The following is a 22,931-nucleotide window of genomic DNA, read 5'->3' as shown; positions in this document are numbered from 1 at the left end:
AGGTTAAGAAGGGAGGTGATGATTAGTGATCAGCAGTATGGTTTCATGACAGGAAAGAGCACTACAGATGCGATGTTTGCTCTGAGAGTGTTGATGGAGAAGTACAGAGAAGGTCAGAAGGAATTGCATTGTGTCTTTGTGGATTTAGAGAAAGCATATGACAGGGTGCCTAGAGAGGAGTTGTGGTATTGTATGAGGAAGTCGGGAGTGTCAGAGAAGTATGTAAGAGAGGTACAAGATATGTACGAGGGTAATGTTACAGCGGTGAGGTCTGCGGTGGGAGTGACGGATGCGTTTAAGGTGGAGGTGGGATTACATCAAGGATCAGTTCTGAGCCCTTTCTTATTTGCAATGGTGATGGACAGGTTGACAGACGAGATCAGACAGGAGTCCCTGTGGACTATGATTGCAAATGACATTGTGATCTGTAGTGAGAGTAGGAAACAGGTGGAGGAGACCCCGGAGAGGTGGAGATATGCTCTAGAGCGAAGAGGAATGAATGTCAGCAGGACTAAGACAGAATATATGTGTGTGAATGAGAGGAAGGATAGAGAAATGGTGAGGATGCAGGGAGTAGAGGTGGTGAAGGTGAATGAATTTAAGTACTTGGGATCAACAGTTCAGAGTAATGGTGAGTGTGGAAGAGAGGTGAAGAAGAGAATACAGGCAGGATGGAGTGGGTGGAGAAGAGTGTCAGGAGTAATTTGTGACAGACGAGTACCAGTAAGGGTGAAAGCGAAGGTCTACAAGAGTGTAGTGAGACCAGCTATGTTATACGGGTTGGAGACAGTGGCATTGACAAAAAGGCAGGAGTCAGAGCTTGACGTGGCAGAGTTGAAGATGTTAAGATTTGCACTGGATGTGACAAAAATGGACAGGATTAGGAATAAGTATATTAGAGGGTCAGCCCAGGTTGGAAGGTTTGGAGACAAAGCCAGAGAGGCAAGATTACATTGGTTTGGACATGTGCTGAGGAGGGATGCAGAGTATATTGGGAAAAAGGTGCTAAGGATGAAGCTGCCAGGTAACAGGAAAAGAGGAAGGCCTAAGATAAGGTTTATGGATGTGGTGAGAGAAGATATGCAGGTGGTTGGTGTGACAGAGCAAGATGCAGAGGACAGGAGGAAATGGAAAAGTTGATCTGCTGTGGCGACCCCTAACGGGAGCAGCCGAAAGAAGAAGAAGAAGAAGAAGATATAATACCATTTACATCATTCTTATTAACGTTTTAAAGGTATTCACATCCAATAATAAATCAAGGATCCAACTTGTATAGTCAGCAGCATTCATTATAACAGCCTTACCACCTTTATCTGCCTGTTTAATAATTATGTCTTGCCTGTTGCACAATACAGACAGGGCTTTCCTTTCTTCTTCATTAAAATTATAAAACCTATTCTTATTGGTTTCAAAACATATCTTGTAAATTTCATTTTCACACATACTATAAAATGCTTTTGTGGTGCGTGTACTTGTAGGAATAAAAGTACTACCTCATTTGAGTTGAAAATTAGTATTAGGTTTATTATTTTTGAAAATAATCTTTAGTCTAAATTATGTACAATCATTCTAAGCTCAGATAAGATATAGTTCAAATCACCATCATGAGAGGGAATAAATGAATGTCCACTATCTAAAATACTTAACTCTACATTATTAAATGTAACATTAGACAAATTCACCACATTTTGGCCTACAGCATTCAGTCCCTGACTGTTCTGCACCTTGTTGTTGGTCCCATCTGTGTAGTGTTGTTCACCCTTGATTGAGTTCCCTTCTCCTGCTTCTTCCTCTTGTTCTGCTTCTGCCTCCTACTGGTGCTGGTACTTGAATGGGTAGCTGTAGATGGAATCTGCCCGATTCTAAAAAATCAACCGCAGCTGAAGTATTCTCTTCATTTCTCCCTTGAAGTATAGTATCCAAAAGGTCGGAGTTAACTGCAGAAAGGTTAGATACAAGAATTGCTTCTCCCGCTTTGTTACTTCTGAGTGATGGACAGCCTTCAAGTTCAGCTGCTGAGTTTCCCATGTGTGCTGATTGGGAATCATTCTTTCTTCTGTGGGATGTATTTGTTGTAAAAGTGTGCCCAGGCAATTGTCTTAATAAGAGCTAATTCAAACTCTGATTTGCATTTATATTAGGGGATAGAACAGACAGATTTGGGTTACGTTTCAGGGCTTTGGGCTACTGAAACACATTCCCTCTTATAAAGTCATTTAAGTCTCGGAGTAGCTTGTGTTTTTTTACAGCAATTAATTTATGCTCAAAATCCTCAAGTTTTTTAAGCATACATTGGAGCTCATGTGAGAAAGTATTAAATTGTGCAGAACTCACTATCTGTTGCTCTAATTTTTCAGTATTATCTGTCAGCGCTAATTCAGTTTTCTGTAAAAAAAATCATTCATGAGCTTCATATGATTAATACTTAACTGAAGGTTAAGTTCCTGCCATCTTTTTGACAGTTCCGGCTATTTGTTTCCATATGTAGGCATCTTAACAATTCTTAGTCCCCTTGGTATAATGCCTAATTCTATATAGGCAAGAAAACGTATTCTCTGCCATTGAAGTTTTTTATAGCATTGTACAAGGGATTCAAGATCAAATAGATGGTCTCTTTATCCTTCCATCCCTTTCATTTGAGGTGGAGTTCCTAGGTAGTTCATTAGTTCTTGTAGTATTAAATAGTTAAAACGGTTCTGACTAACAAAAAGAAATCGCTGTAGCATACATGTAAAACATCCAGACTGCGTTTTCTTGCCTATATAGAATTAGACAGATAGCCTAGTACGAACCTATGAGCCTATGAACCTATTGCTAGTTAAAATAATGGCTGGAATAGCCATATATATATATATGTGTGTGTCTCCCAGTCAGACCTGCAGTGCATGTGTCGCAGTTTTGTTCATGTGGCATAGTTTTTGGCTTTTTTCCCTAGCGTGACTAGGTGACTGTTGGTTCTTGTTCTAGGCTTACATTTTCTGACTGCCTATGACTTTTTAAGTGTAGCCTTTAAATTGTGCTGCATAGCAGGACATGCTACTCTATTTGGCTAGGCTGCTCTGTGCCACATCTCCCTGCTACTCACAGCCAGAATAAGCACTTCCAACTGGATTTGACCTTGCTACCCATCCCAAAGTCATCGGGGAAATATTTTTATTTAATCCACATTTCATCTGTGTGCTTTTAAAATGCATTTGTTACTAACCTGTAAACACTGTTTTTTGTGCATGACTTTTGTTTGTCTGGAGCACCTTCTGGATTTTTTTTTCTAATGACAGTAGGAAAAGTTGGTGTTCTGGGAATTCTGATTGATCCAGGATTAATTTATTGTTTTTCTGACTGGCTGTTACTTTGTAGTGTACCTTTTAATTTGCATTGCATAGCAAGGTCTGCTACTCTATTTTGGCTAGGCTTTTCTGCGCTGCATTTACTTGTTTCACACTGTAACTGGACTGACCTGCTCTTAACGGATTTGGCCTCGCTGTACTATGTGGAACATGTTGCTCTGTATAAATGCATATGGATTGTTTTAAAGTGCGTATAACTGTTGTCTAATATTCCTTACATTTAACTTGGTCCCTCACCTAGTTTGATAAAGGTTGTTAGTAGTAGTAGTAGAATGTACCGTAAAGTTGCTGAGTTGTTTATTTATAGGAACTAATATGGAGTGCATGTGCAACAGGCAGATTATAAAGTCAGTTGAAGACAAAAATCAACCACATAAATGTCTTATTATTTTAAAGTCTAATTGTAATTCATATAAATCAATCCCATATTAAATATTTATTATAATTTAAACTGACAAAGCTGTCATATCATTTGTATTTTACTTCAGAAATTGTTTAACAAAAGGGATTGTGAACCAGTTGTGCTCCTTCAACTAATCGTCTGTTACATAGCTATTATCCCTGGTATGAATTGTTGTCAAGTGTGTTACTAGTTTGTATGTCTGATTAAATCCATGACAGTTATAGATTGCCTGATGAAGCTGCTAATCTGGTCGGAAAGTTATAAGTTAGGAAGCTGTATACGTATGTTTTTACATAACAGACTGAATTAGTCTGTTGACAAAATATTAGTTTTTGCTACTGGAAGGCACTTCTGAATTGTTTCATAGTAGGCCAAAGAGTCTGTTTTTTCTTCAGGTTACAGAGTCACTGTGCTTCAAGTAATGTAAACCAACTGTTTTCAATTTAGGAGAAATGATTTTTAAATGTGCTAAAATAATTGTGTAGTATTTTTGTAGCAGACAAATGCACTGAATCAAAGGAAATAGAATATCTAGCTAGGGATCTCTTCCTAGAATGCAGCATTTACCTTAAAGTTTAACTGATAAATGTATTGAGTTCTTTGTCATCATAATGCTAAGGTGTATTCTCTCAGACTTCAAAGGGTGGTTATGCTGTTAAAGAAATATCATGCACAGCATGGTAAAAATTAATTATACGATGGTACAACTGCATGTCATATGTCTACAGAGTCAGAAGTGGCAAGGCAAGGAGTACTTGCATACCTGAGATGTGTAGGAGTGTGGAAGCGTACATCTGCACTGGGCATGGCACAGAAGACAGTGTACCATGCTTGTAAACCAGCAGAAGTTGAGCTATAGAAGCATGCAAAGTCTCATAGCCTCTCCATATAAACCCTTCATGCAAAATGAGAGCCATGTTCACTGACCCTCACCTGTCCCTTCTGGCATCATCCAATGCTAGGACAAGGAGGGGAATAACTAGGCTTATCTGGGAACAAGACTCAGCCATTGTTGGGGTGTGGGAGGAAAGAGGGGCCGAAACAGCAATTATTTTCTTATTTGCATTTGAAGACCTGGAGCATACCCCTCAACCTCTTAGTGCAAAAAAATTTGGACAAAGTCTAAAATAATGGGGGGTGGGCAAAGATAGGGACGTATTTTAAATATCGCTGTTATAAACTTCAGAAGTTGCTAGAATAACAGATTTTATATTATCATGCATTTTTTTGAAGGATATAAAGTCTGAATCTCAAATGTCTGTCATTATTTAATTACTTCAATCCTCAGTCATTTGCCATGAAACCACAAATTTTATGAGGAAGAGACCAAAGCTATGACATGAAAATTTGGACAGTTTTGAAGTGTGCCAGTGAGGTGAGCTGGTTCAAAGACCTTTTTCAGTCATGAACCTAGTCATATGCCTTTTCCATTCTATTATAAGGTTATACAGTGGTATTACAAATAAAACCTCATGAAAGAGAGAGAGAGAGAGAGAGAGAGTGAATAGACAGGCAGATTCTACAAATACACAATGAGTTATGTAATGATGTGAAAGTGTATACAGATATATTATTATTTAGAAAGTGCACAAGTGCTTACACATTAAAATACTTTTTTCTATTCTTTTTTTTACACCTGCTGAGCATCAAACCACCCCCTCAAACCCACTTTTACCCTAGTGATGAGGATTATTCCCAGATTTACTAGAGCAAGAGACATCCAGGGCTGGAGTTGTCATTCAGGCAGCTATGAGAGTTGTTAGTGCCCCCACTGTCATCCCCATGAGGGCATTTTTCCATAGCCTTATCCTACACCTGGGCATATTCCTGCATGACCTGCATCACCATGGGAGCCACAATGCCTTCCTTCTCTGAAAGTGCATACTTCCATCCACATGCTCAGTGAAAGCCACACCATGGCTGCCACAGTGCCTTTCTTCTCTGAATGTGCATACTTCTATGCACATGCTCAGTGAAAGCCACACCATGGCTGCCACAGTGCCTTTCTTCTCTGAATGTGCATACTTCTATGCACATGCTCAGTGAAAGCCACACCATGGCTGCCATAGTGCCTTTCTTCTCTGAATGTGCATACTTCCATCCACATGCTCAGTGAAAGCCACACCATGGCTGCCACAGTGCCTTTCTTCTCTGAATGTGCATACTTCTATGCACATGCTCAGTGATAGCCACGCCATGGCTGCCACAATGCCTTTCTTCTCTGAATGTGCATACTTCATTTCACATGCTTAATGAAAGCTACCACCAGTCATCAGCTTGGTAAGTCAAATGCCCGGTTCCCAGTATACGTGCGGTGTGCAAATGGCTTTACTCTTTCTGCCACAGCGTACTCATGCTCATCATTCCTGACAGTTTTGCCAAGCACTGAGATGCTAATTGAACTCAGGTCACCTGAGCTGTAGTCTGGGTTTCATCCCTCTATGCCACCAGGCTGGTTGATATACATAAGAGTTAAAGTTCTTTAACAAGTTTTGAAAAGGATATTAATGTTGGTAACTTGCTAGTTGTAGGTGGTATTTAGTCATGGATCTCACTACATGCACATATAGACTTTCTTCAAGTTTTCATTAAGTAACTTTCTGGATAATAAATCATTATTGCATTTCTTAATGTCCTCTGGGAATATGTTCCAGCTTGTCTCAGTAATCTGGTAAATAACCTATTTTGTAAGCTAGCTTGCTAATAAGATAAGAGAAAATGTACAGGTGGGTCATTTTGTGGCTAGTAGTTTAATAAATCTCTTTAGAAAAGTGTTAATCACCTCCATCACAAAAATGTTGAACTGCTTTACTATAGCTTGATACTAAGTTATGTAAGAGACATATTAAATGAAGCAGCATTTTAGAAGATTCTGAGTGAATTACTTAGTGTGGTTGAAACCAAAAGATATTTGTATTTTGTCATCTGGTTAAGTCTCATCTTTACAATGAGCACACTATTTATTAAATAATCTTTCTTTTTTTACAGGAAATTTGTACTTCACAAATGCTTTTACATCTGAAACATTTGTAGAAGTTATACGGCTCAACACCTCTTACCGTCGTGTACTGATTAAGACCACAATAGATATGCCAAGACATATTGTAGTTGATCCAAGGAACAGATACCTCTTTTGGGCAGATTATGGACAGAATCCAAAGATTGAGCGTGCTTTTCTTGATGGCACTAACAGAACAGTTCTTGTATCAGAAGGGATTTTGACACCTCGTGGCTTGGCTTTGGATTACACCAATGGCTATGTTTACTGGGTTGATGACTCTCTGGATATGATTGCTCGGATACGACCAGAAGGTGGAGAAACTGAAATTGTGCGATATGGCAATCGCTACCCAACTCCATTTGGTATTACAATATTTGAGGATAGTATGATCTGGGTAGACAGAAATCTCAAAAAGATCTTTAAAGCTAGTAAACTTCCTGGGAACACTAGCCCACCTTTAGTAATCAGAGACAATGTTAACCAGCTTCGAGACGTGGCTGTGTTTGACAGACGAATTCAACCACGATCCCAGCAACAACTCAATAACAACCCATGCTTGCAGCTTAATGGAGGCTGTTCACATCTGTGTTTTGCTTTTCCAGGCATTCAGACACGAAAGTGTGGATGTGCATATGGCACACTGCAAAGTGATGGTAGAAGTTGCTTTATATCAACGAATGACATCTTAATATATGCTACTGAGAATTCCTTGCGAAGTCTTCATTTGGATCCAGAGAACCATGCTCTGCCTTTTCCTGTAAGAACTGTTGCACGAACTGCTGTGGCTCTGGACTATGACAGTACAGACAAAAGAATTTACTTTACACAAAGTATGGGACCAGGACGCAGCAGAATCAGTTACCTTAGTTTAACTGCAGTCATGAGGGCGCCAGTTGTTGTGGCATCAGGTAAGTAATGACTCTACGTTTAATTAGTAATATAGTCACCTAAATACAGTGATATTATGACATGTTACTGTAACTTTAGTGTGCAGCTTTGTTTAGAATATCATGATTTTACAGAATAAAGTAATATATTTTTGTAAACTATTCTGAATTTACAAATGTATTCATCAAATTGAAAATTTTTTTATTATTGTAAAGTTCTTTATTGACATTACTTCACGGACAGCATAGTCAGTGCGGTGGAATTTACACTTAATTCAAAAATGCAAAGATGTGGAGTTAATAAGTAAAACACTGGGTGCATGATGAAAGCCACCAAAATTATTTTCATTATATATAATTACAGTTTATTTGCCGTTGCTAAAATTTTTAATCTGCAGAATTTGTCAAAGTCTTTTGTTTTAACTAATTCATTGTTAGCTGGTTGTGATTTATTCACTTATAAATCTTTACGAAATGCATTTTTAGCGGTGAGATACAATGGAATTTAGTGCGAAATGTATGCATTTTGTTAAATAACTAGTAGGTTTCACTGTAAGACAGTATTATGTTGTGTACTGTGATGTGATGAAAAATTTGGGGAGTTGTGTTCTTCACAGACTACTTCTATTAAATGTGTAATATTTACCTCCGAAACACAGAACTCATTTCAAACGTTTTTAATCTACAGTTCCTGATTAAATATTATTTAGTTTTATTTGATAAACCTTTAGACCAGTCTTTATGTTGATACAGTTGAATACCCTAAATGCTTGTCTTCTAGCCTTCAATGTCTTTCCCATTTCTGATAAGTAATGCTAGCTTCCAGAGTTTGATGGACTAATTTTTTTCCATTCGTAACTTGGTCCCTTCTTGACTGACTCACCACAGGCACTGTGTGTCTTTCTAATAAACAGCTTGTGCCATAGTGCCTTTCCACTCATTACAAATTAGTTCCACTTTGTTTTTTGAAGTGCCTATTGCCTTTGTGTTCAGTGTAGGGTCTCCTTGTGGATTCATTCTTCAGTAAATTTTGAGCGTATAATTCCACTAGTTAATTTTTCTGCACTTCCCTATCATGCTTTTTGTTGGTTACCACCAAAACAGTGTTTGTCTCAAAACCTGGTTTGTTAACATAGTTCTTGATTGCTGCAAAGATAATGCATGATCATTAGATTTAATTTTTTTTCACATTCATGTTTGTTTATTCCTGCCTATTGTGTTTCTTTCAGTTAATTTTGCTGTCACTGTTTGTTTCCTGGCAACAGTTAATCCTATTTCCATTAACATGTTCTTTCTGTAAGCTGTTACAGCTAGTCTATTGCTTTGTATTCCATTACATGCTATGATTGCAGTCCACTTTGGGAAAAAGACAGCTTTGTTAAGCACCTATCTGATGTGCTTAAGAAAGTTTTGTTAAGCACTTTTCTGCACTGCTAACCTCTGGTCCTGTGGTAAAGCATTAATTGGGGCCAGTATCAGCCACCACAGAACAGCAGTGAGAACCCCAAATAGCTTTAGAATCTGTAAAACACTTCTCCATCACAAAAAAAACAGTGATAGTACTGTGTTTCACAACTTTCAGAGCTGTAAAACAGTTCACGCTCCTACACTCTTTTCTGTAACTAGTAGTACTTTGTAGCAACCAAAGCTAAAGCTTCATGTACTACAAATAAATTAAGAGTGTGTCTCAATAATTATAACTCAGTGTATGTTTGTGAAAGAGATGCCAAGATTCACATGTTGAGTTTTGCTTTGCTCTACTCTCAACGTGAATTTCTTGACATTTATATCTCAAATATGTAACAACTTGATTAGTACTATTGGACTAATTGCACTCATCAGGAATCCATTTAAAAACTGAAAAAAAAATGCTTATATTAAAAAAAAAATCTGTGTTAAATAGCACAATTAAAGACTGCGCTTGACTAGTATCCAGTAAGTAGTGATTCCAGCTATCATGTTGTATGCATTTATTTCTGATTCATTTCTAAGAAGTACAAAATAAACACGACTCATAATTAACCTATTGTTCTTCCTGTGTAAGACCTAGGTGCACCTGATGGCATTGCATTTGACTGGATCAACAACAGGATCTATTATAGTGACTATCTTAATCAGACAATCAACTCAATGGCTGTGGATGGTTCCAACCGTACTGTGATTGCACGAGTTCCAAGGCCCAGGGCCATTATGGTGGACCCCTGCAGAGGGTATGTATTAACTGTACTACCAGACAACACATAAATGCACTACAGAATCATTAGCAGACCATATAAAATATTGCATGATAACTATAAGACTCGATCAGAGGAGGTTAAAAAAGGTTGAGAAGAGAAATTGGATAAGCAATTCACAAAGGAACAATGGGGAGATATATGTATGTCTCCCAAATATGCAACAAAATCTAGAAGATTTAGGATTTTTACTTGGAAATGTTTACATAGTATTTTTTATACCCCAAGTGGACTCCAGAGAATGTTTCCTCAGGTAGACAGCAAATGTTGGAGGTGTGATATGGAAGAAAGAGGTAATCGTGAACATTTTTTCTGGAAGTATAATTATTTTGTAGATTTTAAAGTTTCCCCGTGGAGTACTCTATCAGACATACTGGGTGAGCAAATTGGTGTATCTAGGGAAATGATTTTTTGGACCCAGGATACAGAATCACAAATTAGCTAAACATAGTAAGGGCTTGCTGAGTCTAATTATGGTGGCTGCCCAAAAAAAAAAAAAAAAAGTTACTAGAAAATGGAAAACTAAGTCTAAACCAACTGTACTAGAAGTAGTAAATATAGTAAAAAAGATAAAATAACTGGAATTGGGAACTTTAGTAAAGGGAAGGAGCAAGTCACATAGAAAAAAATGGGAATTGTGGGAATAATACATACAGGGGAGGAATGAAGTTTAAAATCAGGCAGGATTTGAATGAGTTATGCAATGTTTGACTGACAATGATTGAGTAGATTATAAATGACATATAATGTTTGCAAGTAAAATTATGTCAGTATAGTTTGTGATGTATAATGCTTGCAAATAAAATTATGTCAGTATGGTTTGTTTTCATTTATATAGATGTATGATTGCCTATGTCAAAAATGGTAATTTAATAACGATGTTTCTGTTAAAAAATGCATACATGCACTACCTTCTCTGGGTTAATCTTGGTTATTTTAGAAGCTAATGAAATGAAGACTGCAGTAATAATATTAAATTAACAAAGTTTAAGTTGATGTGGCAGGCTGAAAGAAAAAGAAACCAGTTAAGCAGACAAAACATACTCAGAGTACTTTACAACTGAAATGCCATCTTAACATGCTAAGACTTTTGTAAAGAGTGAATTGCTAGACAGAAAAGGCAGTAGAAAATATACCTGTAAACCTACAACTCAGTGAAGTAGATGTGTCTAGATTGTGTTTAAAACAAGGGGTGTTTCTTGGCAAAAAAGTTACAGATGGATGTTTACTGTGTGTGTATCACTACTGCAGGGAATTTGAATATACTTAGAGCAGCTACACTTGGATGGCTGATGGAGATTTTCCTGTGTGTGATAAGTACTTCAGACCATTGTGTTGTGTACATGATTATATTAATGATTATATTAATGTCTGTGGAAACCACCACCGTAACAGGTACAAGCATGCAAAATCTGAAGGTAATGCTACTCAATGCTAGAAGTCTAAACCTCAAAATGCACTCTCTTGAGGCACTCCTAAAAATGGAGAACATCGATATCTGTGCAGTAACTGAGACCTGGTTCAAGGCTCCAGAGAGCACCCCTGCAATACCAGGCTACAACTCTTACCACACTTTTCGGCCACCAAACCAGGACCGAAACACTAAAGGTGTAGGAGTGTCAATATTCACCAAGGATATTCACACCACCAGGCTAGTTGGCCAACTCAATGTGTCTGAAATTCTCCAAGTGCAACTAACACTAGGTAAGACTGCAATCCAAATTGTAGCTTGCTACAGATCCCCCACCATACCCCAAGATTCTCACTACACCTTTCTAAACATACTGTAAAATATTAAGATAGAACCAAACACCCTAATACTGGGTGATTTTAACTACCCTGCCATTAACTGGGAAAACTACTCATGTCCCAACACCTTTGCGCAACGGTTCTTGGAATTCATAAATTCCAACGCCCTGGATCAACTAATCCATAGTCCCACCAGGGGCTCCAATATCCTAGACCTGGTCATTACCAACATGGGAAATCAGTGCTCCATACCTATGGTCACCCCCTCGTTAGTCAGGACTGAACATAAGCTAATCACCCTTAACATCCACATCCCACCCCAGTAAAGAAACCATCATAAAAAACTTCTCCAAAGCCAACTTCATGCTACTCAAGTCAGAAGTGACAAACTTCATGACACCCATGCAGACGGGAACTGAAAGTTCAACTGCTGAATCCTACACTAAGGCACTGTACGAGCACATCCACTCATGCATGAATCGTGCCATCCCAAATAGAACCAAAATGCTCTCATCCAAAAAAAGGAAGCCAATCTGGTGGTCCCCTGCCATAAACAAACTACAACAAAAGGAAGAAACTTTTGCAGAAAAGAGGAAAATCCCAGGATGCAAAAAACTCCCTTACTAGCCTCAGTAAGAAACTGAGATGCCTCATAAAACCCTCCAAAGCTAGTTACGAAAATAAAATTGCCAAAGATTCCAAAGACAACCACAAAGCATTCTATAACTATGTCAAGAATCTAAATGGCAATGCTCAGATTTGCTCTGAGCTAAAACAGAATGGCATTTAATATACTGATCCGAAGGATATTGCCAATATCCTGGCAGATCGATTCAGTGCCAACTTCACCCCCTCTCACCCCCTAAATGGCCCATCTCAATACCGGAAGATTGCCAAATTCCAGTAATAATGGCCACACAGGTACAAAACGCACTCTCTAAAGCCAAAAATACAGCATCCATGGGACCAGATGACATCCCGGGCTGTGTACTACATGAACTACAATATGAACTGGCACCTCACCTAAGTGTCATGTTTAATCATAGCCTCACCTCAGGTTTCGTGCCCAATGAGTGGCACAGAGCTACAGTTATCCCAATCCACAAGGGGGGATCCACCTTGGATCCCGGAAACTACCGTCCCAATCAGTCTGACAAGCCTTAGCTGCAAGGCCATGGAGCGTATTATCATGGAACTTATAAACAAAGACATTGGCAACCTTCAAACACTGTACCCCACCCAGTTTGGGTTTGTGAAGGGCCGATCTTGTCTCCTGAACCTGATTGACTTCTTTGAATCAGTCTCCAGAGCCATGGATAAGGGTAAGGTGGTCCACACAGCCTATCTAGACCTTGCCAAGGCCTTTGACACCATCCCCCACTCTGGAATCATAGATAAACTTACTAAGTTGGGCATTAAATCCCTATGTCACCCAATGGGTTGCTAAATGGCTTACTGATAGAACCCACACTGTAAAAGTAGCCGACTACAAATCCAGCTCCAGACAAGTGACAAGTGGAGTACCTCAGGGTTCAGTCCTGGGGCCACTCTTGTTTGGCATCTACTTCTCTGAAGTACAGGTCAACACTAAGGGACTCTGGCTAACAAAGTTTGCAGATGACTGCAAACTGGGAGCCATTATTGAATCCCCAAATGATGTGGATACTCTACAAAAGGACCTTACAGAAACAGATGCTCAGTGCCAGAGCCATGGGCTCAAGCTCAATGCCAAGAAATGTATTGTTATCCCCTTTGGGAAAAACATGTATCCATGAATTACCATATAGGTGGCAGTACACTAAACACAGAAAGTATGATAAGAGACTTAGGGACACAGGTGGACAGTGGTCTCACCTTCGATAACCACATCGCCACAACAGTCAGGAAATCCTTCTATGTGGCACACCTCATCATGAAGGGCTTTTCATCCAGAAAAAAGGAGGTCATTGTCCCACTGTACTCATCCCTCATTAGACCCATTATAGAATACAACTCCCCATTTGGTATGTACCTCTCAAGACATCTGCAACAACTGGAAAGGCCTCAGAAATACCTCACTAAAAGAATCACAGGCCTAAAGCAGATGCCCTATGCTGACCGCCTTAAAAAACTCCAGCTATACTCTGTCGTATATCGTCTACTCAGAGGCGATCTCTGCTTAACATACAAGGCCATGTCAAACCCAGAGTTGTTGGACATGCTACACTTAAAGAAATCCCAATCCCTCAGAGCTACACGCTCCAGGGATCTAAACCTTGTCATCACAATAAACAAAACATGCTGGAGGGATAGGTTCCTGACCCAGAGACTCCCCAGACTCTGGAATAGATTGCCCATACATGTCAAGCAGAGTGCCTCTTTGGACCTCTTCAAGAGGAACCTTGACGATTGGATGGGAGAAAGGAAATTCACCCCAGGGATCACGTCAGTCACCCTGCTAGACAGGGGTCCAGGAAAGCAAATAATGTGGGAAGAAATAGCCAGGGAATTGTTATGGCTAGGCTTGTATAGGCCCTAGGGCTGATAGCCTAGTACCAACCTATGACCCTATGAAATGTAAAAAGCTATTATGTCAACAAAAGCGCAATATGCATACCAGGTTATGTGGAATCGTATTTAGGAATTATTTGGATATTGTACCACATCATGCATTTGTCCTCACTGACTTTGAGTATGCTGCATTAAAAAGTACAATTGCAGAGGATTATTTTTTTTCACTTCCACTGGATTGTTTGGAGGTGAATTCAAATGTACAGTTTGGCTCCTTTGTATGGTTCTTCCACAGAATTTCAGTACTTGATTAAACCCTTGGTTTGTTTAGCATTTGTTGAGAAGGGTAAATGTGTCTTGCTATGAATCTTTGAAAGAAATATTTCCTGAATTCCTGATGTGAGTCTTCTTTCCTAGCGTATTTTGAGGATGTGTGTGTATAAAAAAAAATATGTATATATACATGTACACTTTATATATATATATATATATATATACGTGTGTGTGTGTGTTTGTGTGTATATCTATCTATATATATATATATATATATATATATATATATATGTAGGGGTCATTTTTGTTAGTCGAACAAATAAAGGTAAATCATATGCATATATATTTTATATATATATATATATATATATATATATATATATATATATATATACACACACACACACACATACATATGTGTGTGTGTGTGTGTGTGTGTGTGTGTGTATATATATATATATATATATATATAGATATATAAATAAATGGGTCCACTTTTTAATTTTGAAATACCAAAATCTCAACTTTCTAAATACCGATTCCAGAAAGTCAAGATTTTGGAATCTTGAAAGTAAAAAGTGAAAAAAAAAAAAACTAAAATAATGTTTATGCAGGGGAGGGTAAGTCCCCCTGCACCTCCTACAGCCCCCCTACTTTAATATACTAACTTCAAGATCACGCTAAGTGGAAGAGAACGGTAATGCTCCTGTTCCTCTTAATATTTGTAGTGTGACCCTGGAGTTAGTATATATAGTTGGGGGGTGCAGCCCCCCACTTACGTTGGTTTTACTAAACAATACAAAACCAAAAGCAGAGAATATAACATGAAAGTAAGTAGGGGTCTGCACCCCCCACCCCCCAGCTATATATACTGACTCCAGGGTCGCACTACAGTGGGGAAAGGACATATTCCTTTTACTTGCCTTATAGTGCTCTAGACACTGCGAGTACCAGTTATCAGTGAAATGAACAGTCAGTCAAACGAATTGTCAGTGAAATGAAGTTTCAGTCATTTGGTCTCAGTCAAATGAGAATCAGTCAAATGAGCTTTTGACAAAATGAAGGTAACCCATAAATATATATATACGTGTGTGTGTGTGTGTGTGTGTGTATATATATATATATATATACACATTTCATATGTCTCGTCGGCACACTTAGGTACATTCCTTGCATGTCATCATCACTACAAATAATCAGAAACCTTAGTCTGAAACCCTTTCTCAGGCAAATGTAAGGTAAAGAAAGAAAAAAAGCAAAACTACCCACTCTGCATTCACCAAAAATATAGTTGTACTAAAACCACTCAAATTAAATACCCCCCCCCCCACATAAATCAACCCTTAAAACATCAGTCTGGTGTCCGATTTTTAATAAAATTAACTGCACCATGTAAACAATTAAACAACTTTTGAACCACTGCCAATAAACAGAAAAAAAAGACTAATCTAAATAAACTAATTGCCTGCCTGTCCGTCTGTCTGTCTTTCTAGATCAAAGTGACCAATTTCAGTCTTAGCTCAGGAATACAAAACAAGTCAGAATTACACTGTGAGAGATATTAAGAGTATAATGAAAATACACCCCTGAGAAATACAGTTATTAGCAACAAACATTTAAAGAGTATTTGCAGCTGTAATGCACAATATGTACAGCAAATCAAGGCTGAGCTCTTTTAGCAAGTGGCATATATTGATAAATACTGCTGTGCTTTGTTTCATTGGGAATGATAGGATAGGTGACTGGTGTGAAGGGTGTTAGAGTTTGTGATATGTTGGATGGGCAAGTTATGTTACACATAAGATAACGTGTGTGAAAAGTGTAGATTTGTGCACTAGAACATGCCTTGTGAGGGATAGTAAAAGTGTTACTTCTTGGAGAGAGAGAGAGAGAGAGAGTGACATTTGGTTTATGACAACAGATGGGCCTTTAGTTGAGTCTTAAATTTAAAGTAAAGCAAGGTGCCTTTTATGTGTGGGGAATACTTTCCCAGAATTCAGGACTTAATATGGAGAACCATTGAGCTGTACAATGGAGTTTGGTTTTAGGGGGCTGCAGTGTGGGGACAGGATGGATGACGTTTCTTTGACTCTAACAGAAAAGCCATATAATTAGTTTAGCTGCTAGGGGAGAGAAAGTCTGGTTGACTTTAGGAGTTTGAATAGTTGGGATCCCAGGAGAATGTAATCTGTTTATTGTGCAATGGTCACTAACAGAAGGAGTAGGATAATATTTGAGATTTGACTGGGGTTGTCATTGATTAATCAATCTAGAAGGGAATGGTCATTAGTGATGAGGTTAGGTTGTGTGGGCTATTGCATTAGTTGCTTAAGGTTGAAGTCAGGCAGACTTTATTCTTCATGCTGGATGGACTGAAGCGTATTTAAGTTGAGCTTACCTATGAGGATATGGTTACTTTTATTTCCTGATTGGATTGTAACAACTTGAACTAGTGTCTGAAATTTATGAGGTTTGGAAGGAAGAGACAGATAGGCTACTGAGAGGTACATTTTTTTGTTGTATTTTTGTATTAATTTATAGAGGTAGCCAGGTAGGGGTAATGGCAGACAGAATGTTAACTTGGGCTGGAAGTTAGATGTTTAGATGAGTTTTATAGAATAAGAGAGTTCCAATACCATTCCTTGGACCAGGTTAGAATCTAGAAAGAAATTATAAAGTTGGAAAAGTGTTTTAAGTGTATATTGTCTTTTTTGATCCAGGACTCTGTTACAGCTACTATGTCAAGGCTGTGCAGTTTAAGGAGAGTGTCAATCTGGTCTAGTTTGTTAGAAGGCCTTTTACATTTATTAATAGACAAAAGAGTTGGGGTAGGCCAGGGTTCACTTCTGTATTTCCTCTGATGAGTAGAGTGAAAGGGATGGGTTTGTATAGTTTTTTGGAGAGTTTTATTGAATGTTTGTGTAGAGAGAAACTTGCATGGAGGTGGATGGGGGCTGTGTTGTGCTCAAGCTGGGTGTAGAATGAATGGGTTGGGCAAATGGCTGAGAAGTTGTTGATGGATAGTGTGCTTGAGGGGATAGTAAGTTTGTTTGATTAGTGAATTATGGTTATAAATGGAGGGTTGAGGGTTGTGGTACTGTGTGTGTGTGTGTGTGTGTGTGTGTTTTGTAGTCTACTATTTTGGTTGTTGTGTTTAAGACTAAGTAGAAGGACTATAGTTTGCAGTTTGACATGTGTAAGTAATGTCATATTAGTTATGTGAAGTTTGGTATCTGTGCTATGCCAGTTACATATGGTGTGTGACGAGAATATGTTACGGTATGGTAGTAATTGTGTTTGTTACTGTGTGTATGTAAGTGGTGTGGAATGCAGTATATCATTGAAGCTGATTTGTGATGTAAAAAAAATGGGGAGGAGAATGTTGAGTATAAATGTAGTACTTCAGAGAGGTCAGGGATTTGAGGGTAGAAGGTTAATGAAGCAGGAGCCAATCAGTCTGAGCATGTCCAGAAGCAAAAGGAGACCAGCATGATTGTGCAGAAGCAGGAAAGTACATTATGTTTTATAGGAAACCCGATCAAAGAGCAAATACTTAACATAAAATATGACTAAATTACAAAGCTAACATGTTCAAACATAACCGTCATTACACTATTAAAATAATACCAGAAACTTGGCTGACACTTTAGAAATATTTTACAAATCGCTTTAGAAAAGCCCTTTCTCTTTGTCCTCATCAGATTTTACATTCTTACAGCTATTAGTTTAAAAACATAAATAGGCCAAGAATCACTAGATTTGCTCTTATCCATTGTTTTTTATACATGCTGTGCGCCCATTTATTATTGTTGTCATACTGTATATTGCTTTGAACATTTTCTATTCAGTGTGGAACTTTAGAACATAGCTTGAGAGGAAGTGTCACACTGCTTGATAAGGGTTGTCCTCTCACTTGGTCACTGCATAAATTGCAGTTAATTTAAGTTATTTTTTAGTAAGTATGTATTAACTTAAATGCATAACATTAAGTGCAAAGAGCTTTTATGTTGAATGACATCAGACAGTGTGCCGTCTTGGTAAGAACAAAACTTTTGAGGAAGAAACAAGTAATGAGAGTAAATAAGAGAAGTATTTCTTACAGTAGCAGGGATCTACAGAAGCAAAAATAAATGATTTGACTCAATGCCAGAGGGATCCCACGGTGGTAGTGCTGCGGTAGCGTTGTCGCCTCACAGTAAGACGTTGTCCGGTTCAGTTCTCAGCTAGAGCATCTTCTGCGTGGAGACATGCCTGAATGGGCATAACTTCGTTGAAGGTTGTGCTTCAGGGCTGGTAACTCGCCACGTAAAAATCAACTACCAATCATTAGCGGACCGGAGCTCCGCTGTGGCGACCCCTAACCTGGAAAAGCCGAAAGACACAACAACTCTATGCCAGAGGGCTAATGAGTATGATGGAATTTGGTTTGTGGTGCTTATCACAACTCTTGAAAGGGTACATAAGAACATTACAGAGTTAATAAAGTTGGGTTTTTGCACAATCAGCAGGTTGCTATGATACCTGTTAAGCAACAAGTGGTTAGGTGTGAAGTAGAACAGAATAGAAGAACTAGGTGGCCAAGTAAAAGATGTGGAACAACAATTGTTTAAAGTGGAGAATAAAGGCAACAGAAAGACTTTGAGGTTGGTTAGGGAACTGGAAGAAGAAGCACCAGATTCAGATTTTCTTGAGTTTGTTAACACAGTAGTAGCACAGTAGACAAGATTCATAAAATCATCTCTGGGAATTGAAAAATATGCCATTATCATTGTGTGAATCAGCGAGGGCATATAGAAAGTCTGAAGTTATTTTTTTTAGTTTATGATGACATATGGAAAATAGCAAGTGTATGGCAGTTGTGGAAGCCTGTGAAAAAGTTCACTGCGACAGTTTGTAGAGTGTATGCAGATCATGATTACTGGAATGCAATGTTTTAATTAATGGAGGCTGCAGTCTGTAGATGTAAAGAGTATAAACAGAAATGCAAGTCCACTATTGCTGTAATGTTAAAAGTGTTTTCTGTGATGGAAAATTGACTTTTATTAATGCAGGGGAAGTGATGGCCTGGTTAAAGGTGCTGTCAGTGTACGAATTTCATTAAGTGATGGAGTATCCAGGGATTTTAAATCTGGGTGACTCTAGGGTTCGATGGTGTTGGGAGAAAAATGGGAAGAGGAACAGGAGTCGCATAAAAATGGAAACTTTGTGCAGTGTATCAGGGACAGATGGTAAGAGATGATTTATGTCGCATTTGGCTGTCAAGTATTATACACAAAACTGATAAATCTTTGTTGCTGTTGTGTGTTTCAGCAGAACAGTCATTAATGAGGAGAAGCTTATCTGTGATGAGCTTTAAGATTTAACTATGAATGCAAAAAGAGGTATGTTTACTTGTGATGCTGAACTTACAATAAATAGTGATTAATAGAGGGAATGCCATTCATTTTTTTTCCTGTTTTTCAGGTGTTTGTAATAGATGATATAAGTATCCTTTGATGCCTGAATATTGAGGAGCCCAAAGACCAGCACAGACTAAATAAATGTTTTTGTTTTATTGAAGAACAAGTACTAATATTTGATATACAAGGCAGGGACTGTAAATTGAGATATTACAACTTTACTTTTTTGGAGTCAAGATCATTAAAATAACCATGACTGTTTGACCTAGAACACTTTGCATACTCTGTTGTCAGTTTTTAAGGTTATTCTAAAGAGCATCACATGTTAAAATAATAGGTTTACCTGTTTGGTATAAACAGTGATAGCTTTCTTAGGGCCACTTATTAATATGGTTGTGTATGTTTGTTGCTGTGGTACTCTAAAAACTCCAGCTAATAAGGCTGTTCAGGATTAGGGGATATCTGTATACGAAAATGGTTCTTACTTGATTAAATGTATGACATGTCATATATTTCATTTACAGGTATATGTATTGGACTGACTGGAGTACAGATGCCAAAATCGAACGAGCCACACTTGCAGGGAACTTCAGAACAGTTATCGTTAACACCAGTTTAGTGTGGCCCAATGGACTCACCTTGGACTATGATGACGAACGATTGTATTGGGCGGATGCTAACCTGTATGTCTAGTTATGTTAAATACTTCAATTATTCTTCATACATACAAATAAAATACAGTAAAATCCATCTTGTACAGAATCACATGTACCTAAAAATGTTCTTGTTATGCTTGCAGAATTTAATTAAGATTGCAATAGTCATGCCAGAGTTTGTTCTTAGATCAAGAATAAAGTGTGGCTTAGCTGCTTTTTTAGGCATATGGCTTTTGCTATGAGTGCTTTATTTTTATAACAATCACTATTGCAGTGTGCTTCTTTCTCCATGAGAATTAATTATGGGCAAGTCATGGTTTTTTGGCCTGATTCCAAGAACTTCTTGAAGTCCCAAAGTGGAGATGAATTCCTCTGTAAGACTAGAACATCAGTATGTTTCACTAAAAGGAGAGCAACTTGCATCATCTTCTGATCTTTTGTGCTGCACAAAACACTCTGCTGTCAGTCTGGTTGTCTGCTGGCTTCTTCCAGGTGACTTCTAGGCAACAGTAAATGCCCAGTTTGGGAAACTTGTTTGTAAATTCTTTACTGGACATTAATTGGTTTTGTGTTTGCTTCAGTTAAAGTTGTATTTATTTATGTAAATTTTCTTTACTGATCACGTGAACAGATTCAGTCTCAGCCTGGTGATACAAAACAAATCATTATTATACTTAGTGAGACTTAACAGGAGTATATAAAATATACACATCCATAATATACCATTATCAGCTGACAAACATATGTAGGATATACAACTGTAATGTACATAATTTATAATGGGTCTACTTCAAAGTATCGAATTACCACTTCATCAAATCCCACATCGTCGAGATAACATCGCCGAAACTGCAGAACATTGAACACCCAGAACATCAGAAACTTTCCATGGTAAAAGAACCACTTGGCCACCATGGTGAACTGTGCCCTTCCTTCACTGTAGTGTAATCTTGGAGTTGGTATATTTAATTAGGAGAGGTGTGGAGGTGGGGATTAGTGGAGCCCCTCCCACATCGGTGGATTTGATTTCCTTCTGTCTTTTTTTTTTTTTTTTTTTTTTTTTTTTTTTTATGGTGGGTTAGTGGTTATTTTCCTGAGGTTAGTTTTCGATGTTCTGGGTGTTCAATGTTCTGCAGTTTCAGCAATGTTGTCTCGATGATGTGGGATTCAATGAAGTGGTAATTCAATACTTTGAAGTAGACCATTTACAATGTATCAAGACAAGTCACATTTAGAAAGATCATTTGAAAACTTAATTCAGAAAGTTAATTTGATGGAGAGATTTTTCCATGGTCCATCATGTCCCTGGAAAAGATCACAAACAAATGTGTCTGTGGAAGACAACTTCTACCTAAAAACTGTCATGTTACTAACTTTATAGTGGTAGCTGTACCCACCAGGAATAAGTATAAAACTAACTTAAAAAAACAAGCCACAATGCTGGAATCACAGCATCAATAAGCCATATAACAGAAGGAAGGAAAATCATAATAAAAAGTAGGAGGTGTGACAACCAGCAGGATAAAAGCACCTCGTCAAACTGAACAGGTAACTCAGAGGACAACTAACATCTACAAAAGCCAAAGTTGAAGTTAATTTGGCCTCCTAAGCCAAGGATAACCACAAGGCATTATTTAAGCATGTCTGCTATCTCAAAGGCAGTGCACAATTGCATGCAGAGCTCATTGGTAATGGAGCCACTTATACTGAGCTAGAAAGCCTAGCAAACCTACTGGCAGACAAATTCAGCTGTAACTTTATTCGTCTCTCTCTCCCCCTCAGCCTCCCCTCAGTAAATACAATCAAATACAACTCCTCCTACTATTACTAGGGAACAGGTACTCAATGCTATCTGAAATGCCAAGAACATTGCATCAATGGGCCCAGTGAATATCCCAGGCTGCCTTCTAAATAGTATAAAACATGACCTATCAGGCCATCAGGAATCACTGTTTAACTGTAGCCTCCCAACAGGTTTTGTGCCATATAAATGGTGAATAACAACAATCATCCCTCTGCACAAAGGTGGTCCATCTACAGACTCTGAAAACTATAGACCCATAAGTCTCAGTAGTCTCATATGCAAAGCCATGGAAAGAATTATCATGGAAATTATCATTAATGACATAGGAAACCTCCAGACACTGAACCCAATCCAGCTGGGTTTAGTCATGGGCAGGTCATGCCTACTTAACGTGGTGGACTTCTTTGAGAAGGTCGTCAAAGTAATTGATGAGAGCAAAATGGATCACACTGCCTACCTTGACCTGGCCAAGGCATTTGACACAATACCCTATTCGGGTATTATTGACAAACTCAAGAGGTTAGGTATAAACCCTTATGTCACCTGGAAGATATCCAGATGGCTCACAGACAGGACCCAGGAAGTTAAAACTGGGGAGTCCACCACTACAAACAGGTCAGTCTTAAGTGGAGTTCCTCAGGGATTGGTCCTGGGATTGCTCCTTTTTGGCATCTACTTCTCTGAAGTC

The 22,931-nt window shown here is 38.3% G+C and overlaps 1 protein-coding gene across 1 annotated transcript in view; it reads left to right on the top strand.

Annotated features, from left to right (window-relative positions):
* The window catches only part of LRP2 (LDL receptor related protein 2), a 1,335,386-nt gene that overhangs the window by 728,351 nt on the left and 584,104 nt on the right, over positions 1 to 22,931 (top strand). The window contains exons 39-41 of the mRNA XM_044075346.1: positions 6,739 to 7,659; positions 9,683 to 9,848; positions 20,308 to 20,466. Coding sequence (XP_043931281.1) covers positions 6,739 to 7,659; positions 9,683 to 9,848; positions 20,308 to 20,466 — 1,246 coding nt within the window. The remainder of the gene's footprint in view (positions 1 to 6,738; positions 7,660 to 9,682; positions 9,849 to 20,307; positions 20,467 to 22,931) is intronic.

This window comes from Protopterus annectens, chromosome 6.part1, assembly GCF_019279795.1.
Source record: "Protopterus annectens isolate FY-2018-M chromosome 6.part1, PAN1.0, whole genome shotgun sequence".
Classification (NCBI taxonomy): Eukaryota; Metazoa; Chordata; order Ceratodontiformes; family Protopteridae; genus Protopterus; species Protopterus annectens.
This window is presented reverse-complemented; position numbering and strand designations above follow the sequence as displayed.